This window comes from Charadrius vociferus, unplaced genomic scaffold, assembly GCF_000708025.1.
Source record: "Charadrius vociferus isolate BGI_N301 unplaced genomic scaffold, ASM70802v2 scaffold163, whole genome shotgun sequence".
Lineage (NCBI taxonomy): Eukaryota > Metazoa > Chordata > Aves > Charadriiformes > Charadriidae > Charadrius > Charadrius vociferus.
The window spans coordinates 12,495,078-12,516,613 of record NW_009648332.1 but is presented as its reverse complement, the minus strand read 5'-3'; the positions used below and the strand labels follow the sequence as shown (position 1 = coordinate 12,516,613).

Here is a 21,536-nt window from a genome sequence, read left to right as displayed (position 1 = left end):
CATAGCTGAGTCATGGAAAATAAGCAGGAAAAGAGGGCTTAGGTGGATCACGTCTGCCCCCTCCCTTATTCCCTGAAGCCAGCGCTGCTCTTGAGAAGATATCACTTCCAAAGTGTGTGCTGCTATTGCTCTGAGGCAGCTGCCTCACCATCACATCTTTCTCTGCCACAACGGGTATAGATTGGCAGAGCCCAAGAGTAGTGCTGCCAGAGTTGCTTCTGTTGGTATATGGTGCTGGAAGACAACTATTGTCACCTGCTTTAGCTTCCTGTGTTTCTTCTTGGAATATTAAATAAATAAATAAATGGCCTGTGGGACATGCAAAAATCAGAGCTGTCTACCAGGTCTTCACTGTGTCTTGCACATTTGTTAATGCTTGCAGGGCACCTGTAGTTAATCAGGGTGAGGACGTTTCACTGAACATGAAGATGCTGCTGTGTGGGATCAGGTTCACAGGTTTCTGTGAATGAGCTCATGCTCATATTGACTTTTCTGCAAGCTGTAGCCATAAGCTTTTGGTAAGCAGTTGGTTGCATGTGGGTGCTGCTTTTGGCTTATGAGGCACCAAGACGATGGTGCTTCAACATAGCGAGCATTAGCCTCTCTTATGGATGGCCAATGGCGTGAGCCTCTATAGAAACAGGTTCTGCTATAGGCATCCTCAGCAGCCCTCGCTGGTAAGGAGGAAACCTGCTGAAGCTGCATTCCCCGCTCCCGTGAGGAGCGCCTTCCAGCAGGAAATGGGCTCCGCAGCCACAGGTTCCCTGCCACACGTGCGGCTCTCCGTGGCGACCAGCCAGCTGCGCAGCATATAGAGATGAAAGGTCTTGTAATTCTGTAGCAAGGTAGCTCAAAAGTGCAAGGAGAACTAATGCTTAGTAAAGCTGCAGAACTGTAAAGAAAAAGATGATTTACTAGTTTGGTTTTTCTTTTCTCCCCCCCGCCCCCAACTAAAAAGGGCTTGGGATAGAGCTGCCACCTCCATGGCTGGTAGAGCCATGTCCTGTGTCTGAGCAGTGTGGAAGGAGAGAATGTCACTCCTCTGCTGGTGCTTTTTCCTGCTCAAATCCAAGGGACAGGATTTGCAAGAGAGGCTGTTACTGTGCAGAGCAACCAGCCTTAACGTGCATTTGGGACCCCTCATCTGTCTCCCCTAGATGCTGTGTGGTTCCTGTGTGAAGGCAAGAACCCGATCACTGCTGCTTGACACCCCATCCCCTCCAGACCACAAGGGCCTCTGGAGAGAGTTGAGGAACGGGGATGTGCAGGGACACAAAGGACACAGCCATCCACCTTCCTAAAGGCGTGTTAAAGGACTTTAATTCTTCTTAACTATATGTATTTTTGGTAGTTTTTCAATGATACAATATATTCTAAATAACTCTCTTTTAAACAGGTTGAAGCCATGAAGAGAGTACTAGAAAGTCTCAACCTCAATATAGTAGAGATGGTAGATGAAAATGCAACCTTGGATGGCGGAGACGTCTTATTTACAGGTATAGTGGTAGTGAATTTGCTCTTTACATATTTGGACTGCCTCAAAGACTGCATGTTATCTGTCTTCTGCGTAATAAAATGTCATTCATATGGTTTGTTGAATCAGTTGTTTACTAAATGTCACGAAAGTAGCTGAGAGATTAATTTTCAATGCAACACTCAATGTCCTGCTTAATGCCTGAATAAATGAAGTAGCAGTACACACAGTACAAAGAGCAGCACTGTGCATACAAATTTTATTTTAGCTTGTAAAGTGCCAATAAGAAAAATGCTTTCAGTAGTCAACTGCCTGCAGTTGTTTCATATTTCTTATTACAAGCAGCTACGTTCACCAGACTCATTTTCAGGACTTGTAAAAGCTTGATGCAGACAATTGTCACTAGTTCAATGAATCAAATATAAAAAATGCATTTTTAGTCTATGGAGAAAGTGGTGGAGTTGCCTGCCAGATGTCGTACACTAGACAACTTATATGCATGGTTGACTTCAAAGGTGAAGACACTGACTGTGTTTTTTTTATGTCATTAAAGCCATTAGGCATTTTCTCACATCGGCTGCGCGTACGCTTGCTCCTTGCCTGTGCTGAATGAGCCTGTTTATTTTGATCAGCATCACAGTAGACTGGCTGCTTGCCTTAGTTCACCGAGGGGAAAGAAGGGTCTCAAAAGAGGCAGAGCAGGAAGGATGGCCTTTCTAACGCAGTGCAGATCCAGCACTGATTTCCTCTGGAGCTGGAAGATGCCGGTGGCTGCAGAGCTGCCTTCCAGACCAGAAGAAATCTCACAGGGAGGGAGAAATGGTCAATCAGTGTTGTGCTAATCCAGCCCAGCTGTTCTCTTTCCTGACTCAATGACCATTGCAGGGCTTTAGAAGAGGAAGCTATTTATGCTTCTGGTGAATGTGTCTTCTGGAAAAAGATAATCGCCTTAAATTATCAGCTCACAAGTGCAGGTTCATTCTTCTAAGCCGAATTTTCAGTTTTACTATTCCACTTGAGAAAAGAAAGATAAAAGATCATACCTATGAAAGATTGTTTCAGAATGTCTCTAAAGCTGGCCTGTTTTTAAAACGTGTATGTTCTGATGAAGGAGCTGATATGGTGATTTTTTGGATGGCTAAAAAACAAAAAAAAAAGCTGTAATTATGTAATTGTTTTGCCTTTTATTTTGTCATTCCAGGCAGAGAATTTTTTGTGGGTCTTTCCAGGCGGACAAATCAACGTGGTGCAGAAATTCTGGCTGACACATTTAAGGTTTGTAGATTCACTCATGCCACAGGAAATATAAGATATCATCCACTGAACCAATTTAAAAATTATACTGGCTAAGATGTTTGTCATACTCAAGTGCTTTATTTAGGACTTATTAAAAAAAAAAGTCCAAGTTACTGAAAAGGTTTGAGTATCCTGTAAAGTGACAGATGCTGAAGTTGGATCTGAAATGTGAGATCGCTACATAAAAGTAACTTGGATAGTGGGAGGCTGTTACTACTTGAGACCATATCAACACTCATGTTCTTAATGTTCTCATGTATCAGCAACAAGTTCTTATTGCTGGTCCCTGGAGAGGTTTTATGTACATACTGTTTAATTACGCATTTTAATGTATTCCTTTGCAGTTGCAACAATAGTAATATTTGAAACATGTTCTGGGTTTTACTCCAGTGCACCAGACAAGACAAGCTGGTCCAGAGGGGTATGTCATACTTAAACAGTTGACACTCTGCCCTGGGATATGTTGCTATTGTTAATTTGCTGAGAGTAGAAGTAATTATGGAAGGTCTCAGTATAATTATAGAATTAGGACAATTTAAGAATATTTATAGCAACTATTCTTCACTCCTGTACAGGATTATGCTGTCTCCACAGTCCCTGTTCATGATTCTTTGCATCTGAAGAGCTTTTGCAGCATGGCTGGACCAAACTTGATTGCTATTGGATCAAGTGAAGCTGCACAGAAAGCCCTCAAGGTAAAGCACATAAGAAAAATATCTAAATACCAGATTTGGGGAGGTTTTGTTTTTAATCTCTGCTCAAGGATGATGGAATTTTAAAATAGATATAGATCAATGAAAGAGGTAATCAGTACATCTCTGGGTGTCCTGTATGTGCAAACCATAAAGAATGTTTACATCAGGCAAGAGAACATTGATGTTAATTTAGTTTTAGCTATCTTCAGGACATAAATTGATTGTACAGGTTAAAATGAATTCTGCAGGTTATTACTTACAGCTTTGTTGACTAAAAAGATGGTAATTTGGGGACAGGAGGGAGGAAGGAGATACAATCAGAGTGGTAGGAGATGTTTACTTCAGATGTTGCCATGAGGAAATGTGGCTTTTAAAATTGCCAGAGGGTAAGTAAAAGTTTTGGCATGAAGGAGGAGGGAGAGTGGTCTGATCCCTGTTGCAAAAATGACCTGTGTACGCATTTTGCAGTGTAGACTTTTGGGTTAAAATGAGTAAGTAACTCCAGCCATGGGGATCAGAGTCCAGGACTCCCATCCCTCCTTCTCCATCACCTGGCTGCAAAGTCAAGTTCCTTCCTGGTCACACTTTTTCCTCTCTGGTCCCATGAAGGTCTCATAACAGCCGAAAAGAGGGAGAGCAGTCTCACCCCAGCCTTGTTGATAATGTAAGTCTCTGAACACTTTCCTTTAAAGCAGGAGGTGTGGGTTTGAACCCTCAGGCTAAGAGGCCTCATGAATTTGGGTCTTTCTTTGCTGGCACACTTGTGAACCAGTAATCCGTTGTGTAGCAGGTCAGTGCTGTACTACCAGCATCATCCTCAATGGGAAACGTTTATTGCTCCTGTGGTTTGCACTGGGCTTAGTGGCTTTCCTGCCTGCTGGGTGTGTTCAGAGCAAATCTACCAAATTAAGCTTTTTCAGAGATGTAGGCACAGAGACACCTGAGGCCATGAATCTCATTACACACACAGGCAATGAGACAGCTCGCCTGAGAGATCAGCATCTCTGCTCCTGTGTGGTAGCACAGCCGCAGGCACTGATGCTTTGCAGCAGAAACTTCGGCTGGGACACCAAAACAGCAAAGTGCAATTAAGACTTTACCTGAAGTGAAGCTTGAAGGTGTTTGTCCCTCTTGATAAATTGGGACCTACCATCCTGCATGATTTGGTTTGAGACGCGGGTAAGCCAGGGCATGTCTGAAAGCATTACAGCTAAGCGTCCTACACGTTTTTATCAGGACTTCCCTTCAAAGGTTAAACCAAAGTCTACTTTTCAGTGATGGCAGCAAGTCCCAAATTTTCAGCTTATGATTATACTGATTCTTTTGCCAATAAATAAGAACCTAAGTGCAGGCTTTGTTCTTTGGCTTTGCAGAAGCCTCCTTGATGCAACATGATCACTGACACATGGAGGAAGCCAGCTGTGTGTCCCTTAGAGTAAATGAGGAGGGGTGGTGATAGCTCTGCTTGACAAGTGAGAAAGCTCTCTGAAATCTGCTCAATTTAAATGCAACTTACGCAACCCAACTTGTACCTCTTGCCTTGATTCAAAAGCAGGAGTTATTTTAAAGAACAGCACTGCTGTTGGTGCCCAAAGCTACTGACCTGAATCTGTGCCAGGCAGAACATTTACAACAGAAATAGTATGTAACCCTAAAATCAACATCCCTGGCCCCCAAAGAGCTTAGGAACCCATCCTGCACATCTTGTACACCTCCTGGACTTCAGTAACCTAGTGATATTTATTACTTTAACTTTATTTACATCCTTAAGTATTTGCAAGGTGGAGGCCTGAGAGACTTCTTGTCCTTACTGCCATGCTGCTATATTTCATTGCACATTTGCTTTACAGATCTTATACATATTCCTCGTGGGCATAATCCTAAGACTTTTCATTTCCCAGCAGCATCATTTTTACTATCAGAGCTCGGCAGAGATTTGGTGGTGTTTTTTTTTTCTTTTTTATCTTGTTACAGTTCAAGATTTAAAATGTCTCAGTCCACAGCTAAGATAAAACTGACGTTTCAAATCTCAGAATCTCCCATGCTGGACATGGGTTGAATTATGGAGGCCAGGAAAGTGCAGTCTTGGCTGGCTTAGACTTGCAGCCTGGCAGCAATTAAGGGAATAGAATAGCATCCTGATTGCTCCGTGTGAGCTTAGAGGAGCTCTTAAACAAGAGGACAGTCCCTTGGCTTCCCACATAGTCTGGAGTGGCTTTAAGTTTGCTCATTCATTTGAACAAGCTGTCAAAGTTACTCTCTTACTAGAAATCACTACGTGAAGCTCTGGGAGCACATTCCCAGTTTATCACCCATGTCTTCTCCCCTGAGAAACTCATGACAAATAGTTTTGGTTGTAAAGGTCTGACGTTCTTGATGCTGTGAGATTGATTTAGTCGGGGATGGAAAATGCCCTGCATCTTTCCCTGTGAAATATGCGCTATCCTAAATATTCAGGCTCAAACTCGAAATGCATCGTGAGCAGCAGCCTGATGAAGTTTGCAGATATCCAGACAGCCCTACACTTGTATAGAGTGTTTATAAACATGAACAAAAGTCAAGTACAATACTAGTTGCTCAGAGCTGCAATTTGAACTTGAGCCAGGACTAATCTGAGAACTCATCAGTTTGATTAAAGCCTTTTGCACAGCTCGGCTAATCATGTTGCAGTGCATCAATTTAGCTATTGTAGCCAAAAATATTTTTTGGATAAGCTGATTAAATGTTGCTGGTTACTAGCTGCCAAGTGAATACCAGCATTAATTGAGGTACAGTAAAAAGAAGATACATTTTAAAAAGAAAAATGGTAATTAAAAAGGTAATCTAGCAGTCTTTGATTGTTGGATATCCTTTAAAAAAATCAGCTATGTCAGTTTTCTGTGTGTTTCTCTGCATTGGAGATTTAGCAGCACGTTTACATGTTCGTGACAGGCGTGTTTGCTCACGCCCTGCCAGCTGAGGTTAAGGACTCTGGCCCAGAGCAGCAGTTTTGTGCCATAGCATGCGCCCTTCTCGTGTTCCCAGTGAGCTGACAGGTTACATCAGGCAACGACGTCGCAGTCAGAGCAACATACAAAGTTACCCAGAGTGTGTTTCTTCCTCAGTGTCTTGGATCCGACTCCACTGTCATCCTGGTGAACCTCTAGCTGTTTTCCAGGAGTCTAAAACTCTTCAGAGAAATTATTGGAAAACAAATGGGTGAAGCATTTGTCTGGGAAATCAGAGTTGGCAGTGCTGCTTGTCACTACCTTCCTCTAATGTTTGAATTCTTGCTTTTTGACCTCAGTGATTTCTTTGTGTTTGTTCATCTGCCTCCAAAGAAAAACAAAAAATCAGTTGGTAATCAGTTTCTTTCAGTCTTGTGGAAATGCAGTTGCAATAGGATCCCTATGAGGCACTGATACTCAGAATTAAAAGCTGCTTTCTGATTTCACCAGATCGACTGAGCTAGAGCAGTGCTGTCAGCTGCTCCTCTCGTTACCCATCGCAATTTGTGTGGCAGTACGGTCCCCTGAGCTTCTACTGAGTCATTTGCCTGTTACAGCCCAGCATGCCACTCCTGTACTGTGATAGCTTGTTATTTTAAACCTCTCCTTTGTTGCCATTTTTCATGTCTGCTCTGGAAATGCAATCATACAAGCAAGATGATTAAGCTGTCCTTAACCATCTCTGGTAGTTGAGTTGTTTTCATTCTGTAGTGTGTCTTGTTAGGCAACAAGTGAACTACTATGTCATGCTATGCTAGCAATTGATATTTAAAATAGGATTTATCTTCCTACTAACAATCTTGTTTGAAAGAGAAATTTTTCTTGATTGTTCTTACCAGTGCAACTCGTATATCCTTACAATACTTTAAAAGTAGAGAAAGAGATTGCATCTGGTGCTCACATACAGCAGAGTGCAATTGATCATGAGTTTAGTGCTGTGTGTGTAATGTAAAGCACTGCAAGTGAGGTAGGAAATGAGTGCGCAGAGTTTAGGATTGTAGAGCACATGCTAAAAGCAGATAATAAATCAGAAGTGACATTTTAACCACCAAATCCTCTTCAGGCTCTGGCAAGAATAGAATATTTGGACTGCAGCTGAAACATGGCACTCAAGGAAACTGGGTGAAAGAGAGAGACAAATTAACTGCAGAGACTACCGAGCCCTGTAGTGGCTGTCACATCTGAAACTTTAACTTCGCTCTGCTGTTTTCAGCGTGCATTTAATTACTTCTTCTATTTAAGGCCTTTTGTAATTCCATACATATAACTCTATAGTTGAACATTGGCCATGGCTGTTGAGCCAGTAAAGCCTGGGATTATTTTTCTGTTCCCTTAGTGAAGCCAGGATTTCCTCCAAATGTTTCACCTTTGGGCTCTGATCCTGCACTGTTGGAGTAGCTGACCTTTACTGTGAGTGAATGAGGACAAATCCAGGCTGTGACAGTGCTGGCCTCCGCGTAGGGAGGTGACAGGGCAGCACTGCGGGTGAATGCTCCGCACCGCGTTTTCCACAGCAAGGGATACAGCCCTGGGGTGTTGCTGGGACAGCAGATGAGCAGGAACTGGCCTGGGATTCAATGCAGTTCAGGTTCCAGCAGCAAAAGCAAATGTCAGGCAAGATGGCAACAGGAACAGTGACACAGCATCTGTTACACACTCCGTTCTATACTCTCTCGTTCTACACTAAATCCTGAAAAGCCACATTTCTGCCATTGGCTGTTTGTGTTGGTTGGTATGGAGCACAAATCCCTTGCATGTCCCCTGTGATGAGCGAAGACTTGGACAGCGGCAGATGATGGTGGACAGAGTCCTTGGTTTAAGAAGCTTTGTCTACAGTCAAACCTTTTTCTGTCACCCTTTGGATAACTTGGCAGCAGTCCCAAAGGATCTGAGGGTTACACGTGTTGTTCCCAGCTTTAGCATCTCAGCTATTCCTTTGCAAGCAGTACGTGTTGTAGTTGTAGCAAGTGCCTGCTAATGAAGTTGTTCTCTCACCCGTTGTGAAATGAGGGGTGTCCTCTGGGTAGGCTCTGATGTCAGGCACTCCGCAAAGGACCGGTAGAGAAAGCCTCCAGCTGACCCCACTGCTCTGGGGTAATGCTGCGTGCCTTGTGGTTACTGATGGATCTCAAAAGGGATCAGAGGACTTAGAAGGAAGGTGGAAAACCCGTCTAAGGGCGAGGGCTGCAACGTAGAGAGCACTTATCCCACCATATAGAATCATAGAATAGTTTGGGTTGAAAGATGACATTTAAAGGTCACCTAGTCCAACCTCCCCTGCAATGAGCAGGGACATCTTCAACTAATCAGGTTGCTCAGAGCCCTGTCCAGCCTGACCTTAAATGTCCTTAAAGGGATGGGGCATGTACCACCTCTCTGGGTAACTTGTTCCAGTATTTCACCACCGTCATCATAAAAAATGTCTTCCTTATATCTAGCCTAAATCTACCCTCTTTCAGTTTAAAGCCATTACCCCTTGTCCTGTCGCAACAGGCCCTACTAAAAAGTTTGTCCCCATCTTTCTTGTAAGCTCCCTTTAAGTATTCAAAGGCTGCAGTAAGGTTCCCTGGAGCCTTTTCTTCTCCAGGCTGAACAGCCTCAACTCTCTCAGCCTTTCTTATGGCCTGAGCTTAATCCCTGTGGTTGCTATATCTGGGGTATTCCCTCCAAGATCTGGGATAATGAAGTACTTCCTGGTTTCAAGTGAAACATTTGGGATTTCACCTGGTTGTTACAGAGGAACAGATGCTAATTACAAGGGCAGTGTGGCTGTGGCAGATGTCAGGACTGAGCGGCATTGCCAGGAGGGGTGTGCGAGGCAGAGCAGGTAATGCAGCTGAGCTTGTAAGCCCTCGTGTCCCCAGGACAGACCTGCCCCGGTGGGGCCCGGAGCGGTGGTGACATCTGCACTTCTGAGCTTGTCCTTGGTATCCTGGGCTCCAGCCTTGTTAGTCAATGGGATTTCATTATGGTCAGGAGTGTATCAGAATGTGCACAGTAGTGCAATATCATGACTTCAGCAAATACCTTTGAATTTTTTTTCCCCACTTTCAATAAAAGGTTGGCCATGATTGCTCTCCCTTGTTCTTGACTCCCCCATTCAGTATCTTCTATTGGGAGTGGAGCTCCTCATTCATCCCCTAAATTATTCCCTGAAGGACACTATTGCAAATGCAGCTCTGTATGCTGTTTTGACAGAGGTCAAGGGAGGCTTATTGCAACCGCATCTTAAGGATCAAATAGAAAGTAGTCTCTTGGGCAACTAGACCCTTGGGCTGTATCCAAAGCTGTGACCAGAACAGCGCTTTTAAAGACTTGGGCGCACGGAGTTGTTCTAGCATTGGCAGTTGCCCCCATTCCAGTGATTAAATGCCTTTTGTTCTAAGTCTGTCTTGTATAACTGAAGTCTCTGCAGCATGCCAGCTTTAAAAAGCCAAGTACTGTTTGCCTGCATGAGAGAACCCCTTGCCTGCATAAAAGGTGAGGGGTTCCCAGCTCTGCCACAGAAGCGCCTCCAGAATGGGTGCCTAAGGGAGAACTTCATCTCTCCAGTGTTCTTAGAAAGAACCCCCAGGCAGCATGAAACAGCTCAACTAAATCTGCTCTTCCTGTTGGCTGTATAGTGTCTGTCTTTTCTAGTAATGCACAAGTTTGCCTGAAAACATTATCTCTTCTTCCTTAAGATTTCATCATTTGTGCCTCTGCTTATTCCCCGCATGAAGTCATAATCCTCTATTTACGATATCACAATGGGTTGCTGTGGAAATGATTCCTAATATTAATAACCCAAAGAAGGATGACATCAGGTAGGGAATTAGCAGAAAGTGCAGATGAATGCTGACTATTCTTTAATGCAGCAACAAAGAAAGGTTAGTGAAATCCAGAGAACAATTGACAGCTTGCCCCTAAAAGTACAAAAATGAAATTTTGCTGCTCTCAACTTTATAGGTAGGAAGATGAGTCAATTTATAAAATTCCATGCAGTTTCCTTTAGCTCATATTTGCTTGCTCCAGGTCAGATCCTATGAGATATTGCATACTTTCAGCTCCTGATTTTCCATTACTTTATGAATTATGGGTGTACAGCATCTCGGAGTACAGAGGTCTTAACTGAGTACTAGATGACCTGCTATTTTGAAAAGGCAGCTAGTTGTGTTTTTCTTTTAATTAAAAAGTTAGATGTAGTAATAAACGTACTGTGCTTAACTGAGTATCAGTGCTCTTCAGTTTGCATATGTGCAGGAGAATCTTGTCTCTTGGAAGATACAGACTCAAAAGTCTATATAGACTAAGTCTATAAGTATATTCTTGTGGAATAGACTGTTATATTAGTCGATTTATATGTATATATATTTTTAAAGGGCAAGAAAGTGTCCCTTTCAATACACGTTTGTCATCACCAGTAAGGCTGTCAGCCACGGGAGCTGGGTCAGAGACTGACTGAGAAAATGTCATTTGACTTGCGTAAATGGGGACTCATGTTTCTGTTCCTTTGTTGCTTTTTCTCTTTGACTATTCTCTTGCTGGGTTCCTGTTCCAAAAGGCAGGATGTTCGTCCTCTCGCCTTCTTGACAACAAGAAACGTAAGCTGCTTCCTTTTTCCCTGCTCAGGTTGTGGTTTCCCTTTGCAGCGGTCCTTGGGCAGAGCTGGCCGCAGGTGACAGCGTGGCCATGACGTGAGGTGGTTCAAAGGTGTGCGTGTGAAGCGCCAGGTGTGCACGTGAATGGTACGTGGTACCCGTCACATCTGCGGTGATGCAAAAGGTGTCCTGGGCCAGGAAAAGCCGAGGAACGGGGTGGGAGAGGTTGCTTTAAAGAACTCTGCCTTCTGGAAAACATGACTGAGAGGGTGCAGCAGGGAGGAGGGGCCCAAAGCCCAGCTGCTGAGAACGTGGGTGGTAGGTGGAAACGCTCTGGCTGTGAATGGGCTAAGAAATTTAGCCTATTGACCATGTTAGACTGGGGCATTGCTCATTTCAAATAGATCTAGTGTGCAGTTGTTCTGTTGTATTTGTGGGATCCTGCTTTGGCATCCACAGGGTCTGTCCTATCCTCTATCTCCAGCAGACTTTTCAATACCTGACAAGAAGTCTCAGATCATTCTACTGTGATTTATGCTGCTCAAAGTGGCTGTCTTGTCCCCTTCCTACTGAGTCTACCCCACTGTTACCTCTCCGGCCTGTCTGCATTGCTGGGATGACTCTCCTGATAGATCTTGACATTCAAGCGAGATCACTGGAAAGCTCTGCTTTTCTGTCCCCTCTGGTTGGCCTGGCCAACTGTTTATGGTTGCTGTTGGCACTGCTGCATTTCAAGGGAACTCTGAGAAGCTGTTGGGCAGCATTGTTTGTATAGCAGGCTGAGTCCCCGCACCCAGGCGCGCAGCACCATGGCATAGCTCTCCAGCCCCACTCTGTCCTGCACTTCCTTGTGTTGAACCCTAAGGCTGTTGCTTTCTCTCTCCAGTGCCAATTTTTTCTCCAAATGTGAAGCAGCGAGGAAGAACATAACAGCCAGAGACAGCACAATAAAAAAATGAATGAAATTCAGTGTAGATAAGTGTAAAGTGATGTGCAGCAGGGACAGGGAGAATCACAATGTGAACATCACATAAGAAATAATGTGCTCTGACCGATCATTACCACAGAAATTAGATCCTGGGCTGGTTGAAATTGCCAGCTCAGCTGAAAACCAAATGGAAAACATGATTATGCCACTAATTAAACCTGTGGTGCATCTGCATGTTGGCTGTTGTGTGCACTTTGCATTGCACGATCCCTTCATTCCAAAAAAGATAGAGTAGAACTGGAAAGATTCAGAAAAGTGCAATAAGGATGGACAGATACCTTGAACAGCTTGCCTAAGGAGACAGACTAAGCAAGCTAAGGCTATAACCTGAAAAAAAGACAACAAATATGGGTTGATGAGTGCCTGTAAAATCAAGGATGGTGTGGAAAAAGCAGTTGGGGATCAATTGTTTGCTGTCTTTTCCAGTGCAAGAACCAGGGGAGCTCTAAAGGCAAGGGGCAAGTTCAAAAAAGGGAAAGAAATGATTCCTCACACAGTATGTTTCTGAACTCTGAAGCTACCTTGCTACAGGTTTAAAAGCCAGCTGGACAGACTCCCAGGGCAATGCTGTAGGTGGTATTGCTCTGTATGACAGCTGATGAGTTGAGGTTCCCAGGAACCGCACACCAGATCTCAGTCTCCTCCAGTGCTTGTCTTAGGATCCAGAAGTGGGATGTCATCACTTCTGATGAGGAGCTGGGGACCCCCATCATGCAGCACTAAAGAAGCTCTTCCAGGTTCTGCAAGCATTAAAAAATGGCAGGTTTGATAATCAGCAGTATTTTCCAAGAAGCAAGCAATAATTCACCTTTCTCTGCGTCCTCCCTCCAGATAGCAATGTACTGGCCAGGTTGCCTGTCCTTGTCTTTTGCCTTGAGCGTGTAAGGGTGTAAGCCTGACGTTGCTCCCAGACAAGTGGTCCTTCCTCCGAGCAGAAGAGAAGCACGCTGTCCTTCCAAACTGCCAGCCAACATGGGTGGAAGTGGCTGCATATACCTGAGTTATTCTTCTCATCAGTGTTCGGTGCCCCGCACTACAAAACCACTTCATTTTCATCTTTGTAGGCAAATTCTTGGTGTAGCTTAATCTTTTCTGACAACTTTCAATCTCTTGGATTAAAGTGTTCCAATTTGCACTGTAACCCAAGCCAAATGTTACTTAAGCATCAGTGTAAAACAGGCCAAACCTTAATATGCTTGGAAAGAAGAAAAAGAGATGGGATAGTGTAAAGTGAATAGCTTTCTTTAAGAATCCTGTGACTTGAAGGATTTAGGAAAGGGTAGCTGAAAGCTGGTGAGGGAATGATCCTGTGGGTGTAGGGTTATGGACTTGGGCTTAGGTTTGATTTGTCTTTTAAATGTTGGGGGCCAGGAGAGCCAGGAGCTAATAAAAATGAAAATCAGACCCTGAATATCTGCACTTCTGCTTCTCTATCAACATGACATGGGCATTTTTAAGTGCAGTGTTCACTGCTGTGTTAGCAAGAAGAACATTCGCTGTGTCTGGTTTCGCTTGTGGCGTGTTGGAGATAAAGGCGCATTGCAGGTGTGGTGGGTTTGGTCGCTGTCTGTCCTGCAGCAATCTGGGTTGTGAGTAGGTCCCGGATGGCCGCAGGGCTCAGACGGGGACCTTCCTCATGGAGGGGGAAAATTTGTAACTAGGCTTGGCCTGTTTTGAAAGTGCATGTGGTCATCTTAACTCTGTCAGTGATAATAGGCTCTAAATGCGTGTGCATTTTTCCTTCGTGCATAATGCTGCTTCATATTTAGGATTATTTAGCTTATCCATTACCTCAGTTGCCTGAGGACACACTGTAAAAAAACTATAGGAAAGGCATTTTAGGCTATGCGAATGACTTCAACATAAGGAAAGCATGACTAAGGCCTGAGAGAATGTGCAATGAAAATTACCCTTTTCAGGCTGAAGAAAATTCCCAGAAAAACTAGGCATGCGGGAAATGCCTGGCTCTTAACGTAGCTGGTCATTCGTTTATGGGCAGAAAGCCAGCCCTCCGCAAAAGGATTGTGCGAGCGCTATAGTCTTGGTAAGCTTGTCATTTCCCAAAGAACATATATTTTTGGGGTGTATCTGATAGAAAATACAATCAAAAGTCCTTGCTTTTCTCTTCCTCTGCCTTGGAGTTCTATCTGGCCAGGCACATGTGCTTAATGACTTAATGTACATACAAATATGGATAACCCCAGGGGTCGCATCAGTGCGTTTCTGCTGCACCCAGAGCCTCCCTGTGGGGCAGGTTTGGGGTGTTACTGCCTGAGCGCGCTCTCAAGAAAGTGGGTTTTGAAATTTTACTTCCAACATGCAGGCATAGTTGTAACAGCAACGAAAGCTTGCAAATATGATTTCCTTCTTATCTTAAGAGCCGAGGAAGAGAGTAATCTTGTATTGTCAAACCTCCGGTTACTAACAAATGCTTTCTTGCAGTGTTGTTTGAACTAGCTGACACCCCACTCCCACTGTCGCAGCCATGTACTCAAACTCCCATACTGCTTCATCTTACTTTCACACTCATTTTTTCTCAGTTGTTTCTGAATTAATTCGGCCACCACTTCTGTGCTTTTTAATCTTGAAAACAATCCTCCTAACATGCCCTCACCATCCGCTCCCAGGCTCCCCGAAGCTGCTTCCTGAGGCGCAGCTAGAGCCCTGCCGCTTGTTCTTCATTTCTGCTTACTGCTGCTTCTTCTCACTTCAGCATTTTGCAGAAGCAAATGAATGGGAGATGTGTCCATACCCTTCTGCTTAAGAATTCATTTATAATTTCATATGGAAATGTTTCACAGTGATTCACAATGTATTTTTGATGAATGAGCTGTTCCTACAGAAAACCTACAATATGGGGATTCCGTTTCCAACAAGGACTGGAGAAAGCACAACTGTTTGGGAGCTGAGCGAAATCCAGGCACGGTGGCTTTTCCTCTACTGATACGTGTATCTCAGTGCAGATTTAATAAATATGTTTCCTTAATCCAGGCTTAAAAAGATTAGGTAGGGAAGAAAAGAGAAGCTGCAGGTAGAGGACGAGTCTGCTGGCTCTGGTTACCAGGGAGAAGAGTTGCACTGGGTGTAAGCATGTCACCTGCTGCTTAGATGTCTGCAGTATCAAGGAAATCATAGTAAAATACATCTTGGCAACACAACAGAAACAAAATTATAATTAGGAAAGTCAACCATGGTAAGCACAGTAATAAAAATACATCTGGTGAAGTAAAGGTGCAAAGATTTTTTTCCCCAGAAAAACACATTAACCTTTTATGGAGGTAGATGTGACCTTGGGAACTCAGGAAAGTTTCGTAACTTCAGAAGGAACAAGAAATGACAATCTGATAACACTTCCTCAAGAATGCATGGCATTCTTCATTGTGAGTTTCATGTTCTCTGCGGGATGTGGATGACTCAGGCTACAACATGAAAAATGTATCCAGACCTATAAAGGAATTACTTACTGTAGGTGTGTGCAAGTGTGAGTTGCTTTTTTGCTTCCCAATATGTTGTAGATCCTCATTATAATTCAGTTCCATATAATATTTTTTTAATGAATGAGAAGTAGTACACATGAACTTGCAAATAATTTAAAGATTTAACTGTGTGTAAAATCGAAGTCTGCTCTCTGCTCTGTGATGTAAATTTGTGGGGTTTCCCTGAGATGGGAATTTAGTTGAAAAATTTTGTTAGCAGTTTATTTTTAAGATAATATTAATGTGAGTATTTTTAAGCTGAAAAAACCCCACCCTTTTCTTTCTGTTTGTGTCTTGCAATGTATGTGGGAACGTAGGGGGGCTAGGAGAGAAACTGACACACTTGAATTTGCTTAAGCTTTCAGTAGGACCAAAGTTTTTGATCGTGAGCGTTGTTCGCTTCTGCGTTATCCCAGGTCTCTGTCGGGGTGAAGCTGATGTAAAGCTGGAACAGTACAATGGAGAGTCAGGCGTCTTGTCTCCAGGCTTTTCCCATCTTTATTAAAAAGTTGAGCCTGATCCAAAACATGGGATCTCAGGCTTCTTGTGTGTTGAGAGTCTCTGTCTCTGAAATTCCGGAGAGGATCCAAATTTGTGTATGAGCCCCATATTTATAAACCAAACCTCTGAAACCCACCAGCTCTACTGTTCTGAGGGGGTTATTGTGCTGTCCCCTTGGGAACGAGGATTAGCGCAGACATGCCTTCTCGCTCCCCGGCACAGGTGCTTAGTGAAAGAGGAACTGCTTGGAAAGCAGAAAGGCGGTCCTTGAAAAGAATTAAGATTGGGCTGATGTCCAAGTTGGGAACTGTTCCTGTCCTGTTTGTGTTAATTCACGCTCATTTTATAAATATTGAGTGATGGCTGCTTTTTTTGAAGGTGCTGAGCACCTATAGTTTCCATCAATGTGAGCAGGAGTTTTGCATAGTCAATGTGCATTCCTTGAGGAAAAGACCCTACAGAAGATGCTTACTGAGTGCCCTGCTTAATCCTGCTGCTTGCAGGAACCATTTCACAAAGGTTTGCTACTGCTCATTTCAGTTAGATTCTTCCTTGAAGAGCAGAGATGAAAAGAGATCTCCTTACTTGCTGCATAGCAAAATGGCCCTTGGCTAACTTGCCAATCACAATTAGCTATTTTTGGAAAGCTCTGTTCTCCCATTTGTTTGGGGCTGCTAATGTGTTTGGTCTAAATAGCTGCGCTTTGTGTCTCCTGACAGACCATGCAACAGATGAGCGACCACCGCTACGACAAGCTGACGGTGCCCGACGATGCTGCAGCAAACTGCATCTACTTAAACATTCCCAGCAAAGGCCACGTCCTGCTGCACCGAGCCCCCGAGGAGTACCCGGAGAGCGCAAAGGTGAGAGCCGCGCTGGGGGTGCCTGGGAGAGCCCCAGCATCCCGGCCTCACTGGGAAGCGGTGGGAATTGAAACCGAGTGCTTTTGAGAATGGGCTGTTGTATCCCGTCATGGAAATACCAGATGGCGAAAGGTGGGAGGCCTGGGCTCTGTTCTCATCTGCGCTACTGATTTAATTACTTTCTCTCATGTGCCTCTGATGCTGCTTCTGCATAACTGGGACATATCAACAGTTCCCCTCACTGCAGTACTGATGTGTGTGAATCCAATAGCGAGAAGGCCACATACACTGTAAATGATAGTGTTTATAAATGACGAGCCGGCTTAGCACCTGCCGATAAATCCACACATGTTCATTCTGTAAATAATTAAGAAAAGGGAAAATAGAGACATGTGAAATGTAATGATTTCTGTTCCGTTTTCTTTCCTGAACAGGTATTTGAAAAACTGAAGGACCACATGTTGATCCCAATAGCCAACACAGAACTGGAGAAAGTAGATGGGGCACTCACCTGTTGCTCTGTGCTTATTAACAAAACTTCAGAATTATGAGTTTACAGAGTCCCTCCCTTGTACCTGGCAATAATGTTACACACAAGGTAGATGAATCTGTATCCACACTTTTATTGTTTTTATTGACAATCTACTGTACCACTGTGCTACTAACCCTTGTTTACAAATTTTTTGCTTTGTGTATTTTTATCATGTCCTTGCAGATGGTATTTAAGATGGATGTACGGTTTGTTGGGGGGCTCATAACTCTGAAATATGTTAGTCCCATGGGCTAGCAGAAGACATTTATAATGGCTAACCCCTAGCTTTAGTGTTTTAACATATCTGTGTGAAAATTTTATGAAAACCAACTAATTCTCAACATTTCAAGCATCTCTGTTGTCTTTACACTGTTCCCTTCTCCTGTCTTTTTTTCTCGTGCTTCCTTGCTCTGCATCTTTTTTTCCTTCCTTGGTCCTCTTTATTTTCAGTAATGCAAGGTATTGGGGGGACTGAAGAAAACTCGGTAGGCTTATGAATTTGGTATCTTGTGTGGTAGGGAAGCTTCTCCATACACTAGCCGGAATGGTGGGCGATGGTCTGTGCTCACTGTCTCGGCCATATCACGTTGTTGTGGCTGGAATCAGTTTTAGACATCAGGTAGCAACTTCAGAAAAAGCTCCCTCAGACGGGAGGGCAAATGTCTGCCTGGGAAACTTGAATGACAGAAAAAGAGACAGTAATGCAGCCACACAAGATAACATCCCGCAAGTCCAGGTCCCAGTTTGCCACTAATGCCATGACTTTCAATTTGGTGAGAATGGAAGAGGAGTTTTCAAAAAGCCCACATCCCAGGGAGCACCCTGATCACAAAAATGAAAGACTGAGATGCTTTTGGAAAAGTTAAACCTACAAAAGTAGTCTAAAAGGTGGGGGTGGAGTGTAATTCTCTTTGTTGACTTTTTTATTTATTTCTGTCTCTCCTTTCTGTTTTCTCCTCTTTTGGAGGCCATTTACTAGAAAAATTCAAAAGAAAAGGGTGATAGAAGGAGTTGAAGGACAGCTATTCCTGGATTATGCTCATGAATAAGGGAAGCTATTTTTTTCCTGAAAGATTGGCATTTGTACTTTATCTGCCCTTGGGGCAGCAGTTTTCCTTGGAACAATAACAATCTTATTTTTTTTAATTGCATGAATATTTACTGTGGTATTCAGTTAAAACAAATATAATTTTTGTTGCAAATTCCACAACATGTTTACCCACTGAGTCATACTTTTTTTCACCACAGTAGAGCGAAGCATACCCCATTGTATTCACATGCTTCTTTTTAAATCATTTGTAAACTAAGGATGGAGAAATTCCCAAACAGAGGCAGTAGTGGGAACTCTCCAGAGACTGACAAATAGTCTGGACATGTTATCAACTTCCTAGACATCTCCTCCACCTTTCCTGAACCACTTGCGGCGTGTTGCTAAGGTACAGTAGGAAGCGAGCTGGGGGGGACTCAAGCAATGTGATCTCCAGGAAAGCAAACAGTGTTAACCGAGTACACACTTGGATGTCCTTTGGAAACCCGCGTGCTTTTTTGTGCAGTCATGAGGGAGGAAACAACAAGTACTCATATCCGTAGGTACTCCTTAGTGTATCTCTCACTTCATCTCAGTGGCTAATGAGGAGGAAACCTCCTGGTAGCTACCACTGTACATCTGATGCTTTATGGGCACACTGTATGTTGTGATGACATGACGTGTCACGAGGGAGAGAGCAATGAGGAGCAAATACAAAGTATGTGAAAAGACAGCATGTCCCAAAGGAAGTTTTGAGCCAGCCAAACAGCAAGTGCTGTTTTTATGGCTATGTGCTGTCTCAAAGTGTTCTCCTAATGTTTCCACGTTGTCTCCTCCATTCCCATGCACCATCATTTAAGCCTGACCCAGGTGATCAGGCTCTAAGGATGTAAACATCGCAGGGGGGAATCTTTTTCTGCTTTCCCTTGGTGCTTTTTAAATACCTGATAAAGCATCTTGCATTTTAAAATGACTTGACATTAAACAAAGATTTTGTGCCAAGAATTGGCCCTGTAGTATTTAATTCTGACCTTCTAGAGGCAAGTTGTACTCTGTTAAAAACCTACACAGTTGTGGGAGCTGTTGTACAAAGCTGGAATAGAATCCCCCCAATCTATCTGTGCGTCACCTGGGGCCTGGACCCCATCCATGCCCTTCAGTCCCTGTTCCCTCCTCTCACTAGGGAGCCACAGCATCCAGCTACACTGGGACAGCATTAGGCTGTGGGACTTCTATTCAATTGATCTCTCAAACTTTCTGGGAGGTTTGGGGGAGGGGTGGGGGGCGTTGTGGTGGATTTTTTTTTTTCCTTCCGCCCTCTCTCACCTTTCTCTCCCTTCCTCAGACTCTTGTTTCTAGTTTATGGCACGATGAGCACTCTTTTAACCCCAAGTGATTCTGCCTTCTGTTGACTCAGTTCTCCTACTTGAGTTGTCTTTTTCTGTACTCCTCCCTCTTCACTGTTCACTCCAAAGCATCCCAACCCACGGTGGACTATCCTAAACTCACTCCCTCCTTGAGGAGGTGCCAGGAGGGAAGAGAAACTGAGGGGTCCACTTTGGCTCTGAGTGACTTCTTTTGAGCTGGAAGGATGACTGTCAACGCAAGCTATAGATCCAGAGAGTGACAAGGGTGACTCCTCTTCTTTAGGATTACTCCAGAAAAGAGAAATATTTGTGGTGGACATTGTTGATATCGTGTGTCCCTGAAAGCAATGGAATAGGTGACAATGAATCCCCCTGGCTCCCAAAGGGAGGGAGAGGTGGAGTCAGGATCTCGGACCTGAGAAACAGCTGCATTGACAGAGAGGTTGGTCTTTCACTTACTGCCATTTAGATTTCTTTGCCTTCAAGGCTGCATTTTGGTATACGGAAGACACAAGGGAGCAGCTGAGGGACCTGAATTCACTTCGGGTGATGATTTCAAGTTGTATTCAGACTGTCTAACTTCAGGCACAGAATTATGGTGCTCTAAATCACACCTGCTTTCACTCTGTTGGTCCCGGAAGGTATCATAGCTTCCTAACATAGACAGTCTAAATTACATCTTAGCCTGGTGCCAGAAGTTACCTAAACTGGTTAGCGGGATTGCCCTTACCTCTCCGCTTTTAGTGTTATTCTTTGTTCTGGCATTATAAAGCAAAAACTTTGAGCACTTCAGTTTTCCATTTGCAGCATGGTACTAAGAACTAAAATCATGCCAGATGCTTCTTGTTCTTGCTGTTTGCTATTTTTTCTGTTGCCCAAATGAAGAATTCAGTTGTGAGGACATTTCTGCTGTGATACATACGCATCTAATGGGCATCCTGTACATCTTGTCACCAGAACATTTCTCAGATGCCTGATACAAATCATCATCCTTGATTAATATAAATAGTAAAATCCCAAACCAAAAAAGGAGATGAGACACTGAATGCTAATAACTGCCCACATAAAACACTTGATAACAACTGTCAGGCTATATGACATATCAGGCCAGTGCAGAAGTTCTTGAGGTTAATAGCTCAGCAATGGGGCTTGAATTACTCATCAAAGGTTTTTTTTTCCTTTGTGCAATCAGTTTAACTCAGTTCAAATGAAAGAGCTACAATGTGCATTATAGATCTTTCATGGATGTCATCTTTGCTAGGAGTTCAAGGAGAGCTGTGGTATGTGGGTTTCTTTTTTCACCAGAATGTGAATACAGTGTCTCTCTCTGCAATGAAAATGTGAATGCATACTGTACCTTATAAGATAAACTTGAATTCTTCCATTTCTGCATTTTTGTCTTTTCCATGCTAATATACTCCTTTTGGGTCTTAAATGGAGGCCACTGTATGAAGCTACACTCTGATTTTTTTTTTTTTGGTGATTTCCATGTGATAGGTACAGAGCTCATAGGCAACACTATGTCCAGTTTTAAAAATAAAAAGTCAGTGCACAGAACACTGTTTGTTCACAGCAATTTGGGGATGAAATACGGAAAAAAAATGAGTTTTGGTTTCATTCAGCTTCTTATACATTATATTGATGAAGTCAGAGCCAAGTTACTTCAATGTCAACATTCACATGGAACCATTTTGGGAAAATAATTTACTATTTAAGATTCTCTATTTTTGCCTTTATCAATGAGGAAGCT

At 43.4% G+C, this 21,536-nt stretch overlaps 1 protein-coding gene across 1 annotated transcript; it reads left to right on the top strand.

Annotated features, from left to right (window-relative positions):
* The first annotated feature begins 1,396 nt into the window (after positions 1 to 1,396).
* DDAH1 (dimethylarginine dimethylaminohydrolase 1) lies at positions 1,397 to 17,872 on the top strand. Its single transcript, XM_009884717.1, has 5 exons — positions 1,397 to 1,496; positions 2,676 to 2,749; positions 3,346 to 3,465; positions 16,717 to 16,860; positions 17,295 to 17,872. The coding sequence occupies exons 1-5, from the start codon at positions 1,406 to 1,408 to the stop codon at positions 17,409 to 17,411; spliced, it is 546 nt and encodes a 181-aa protein (XP_009883019.1). The 5' UTR covers positions 1,397 to 1,405; the 3' UTR covers positions 17,412 to 17,872.
* The last annotated feature ends 3,664 nt before the right edge of the window (positions 17,873 to 21,536 follow it).

Excerpts from the sequence above, each read along its gene's own strand:
- DDAH1 (XM_009884717.1), top strand. The coding sequence starts at position 1,406 with ATGAAGAGAGTACTAGAAAGTCTCAACCTCAATATAGTAGAGATGGTA. Across the intron at positions 2,750-3,345 it reads TTCTGGCTGACACATTTAAG|GATTATGCTGTCTCCACAGT; the intron begins GTTTGTAGATTC and ends ACTCCTGTACAG. Across the intron at positions 3,466-16,716 it reads CTGCACAGAAAGCCCTCAAG|ACCATGCAACAGATGAGCGA; the intron begins GTAAAGCACATA and ends GTCTCCTGACAG.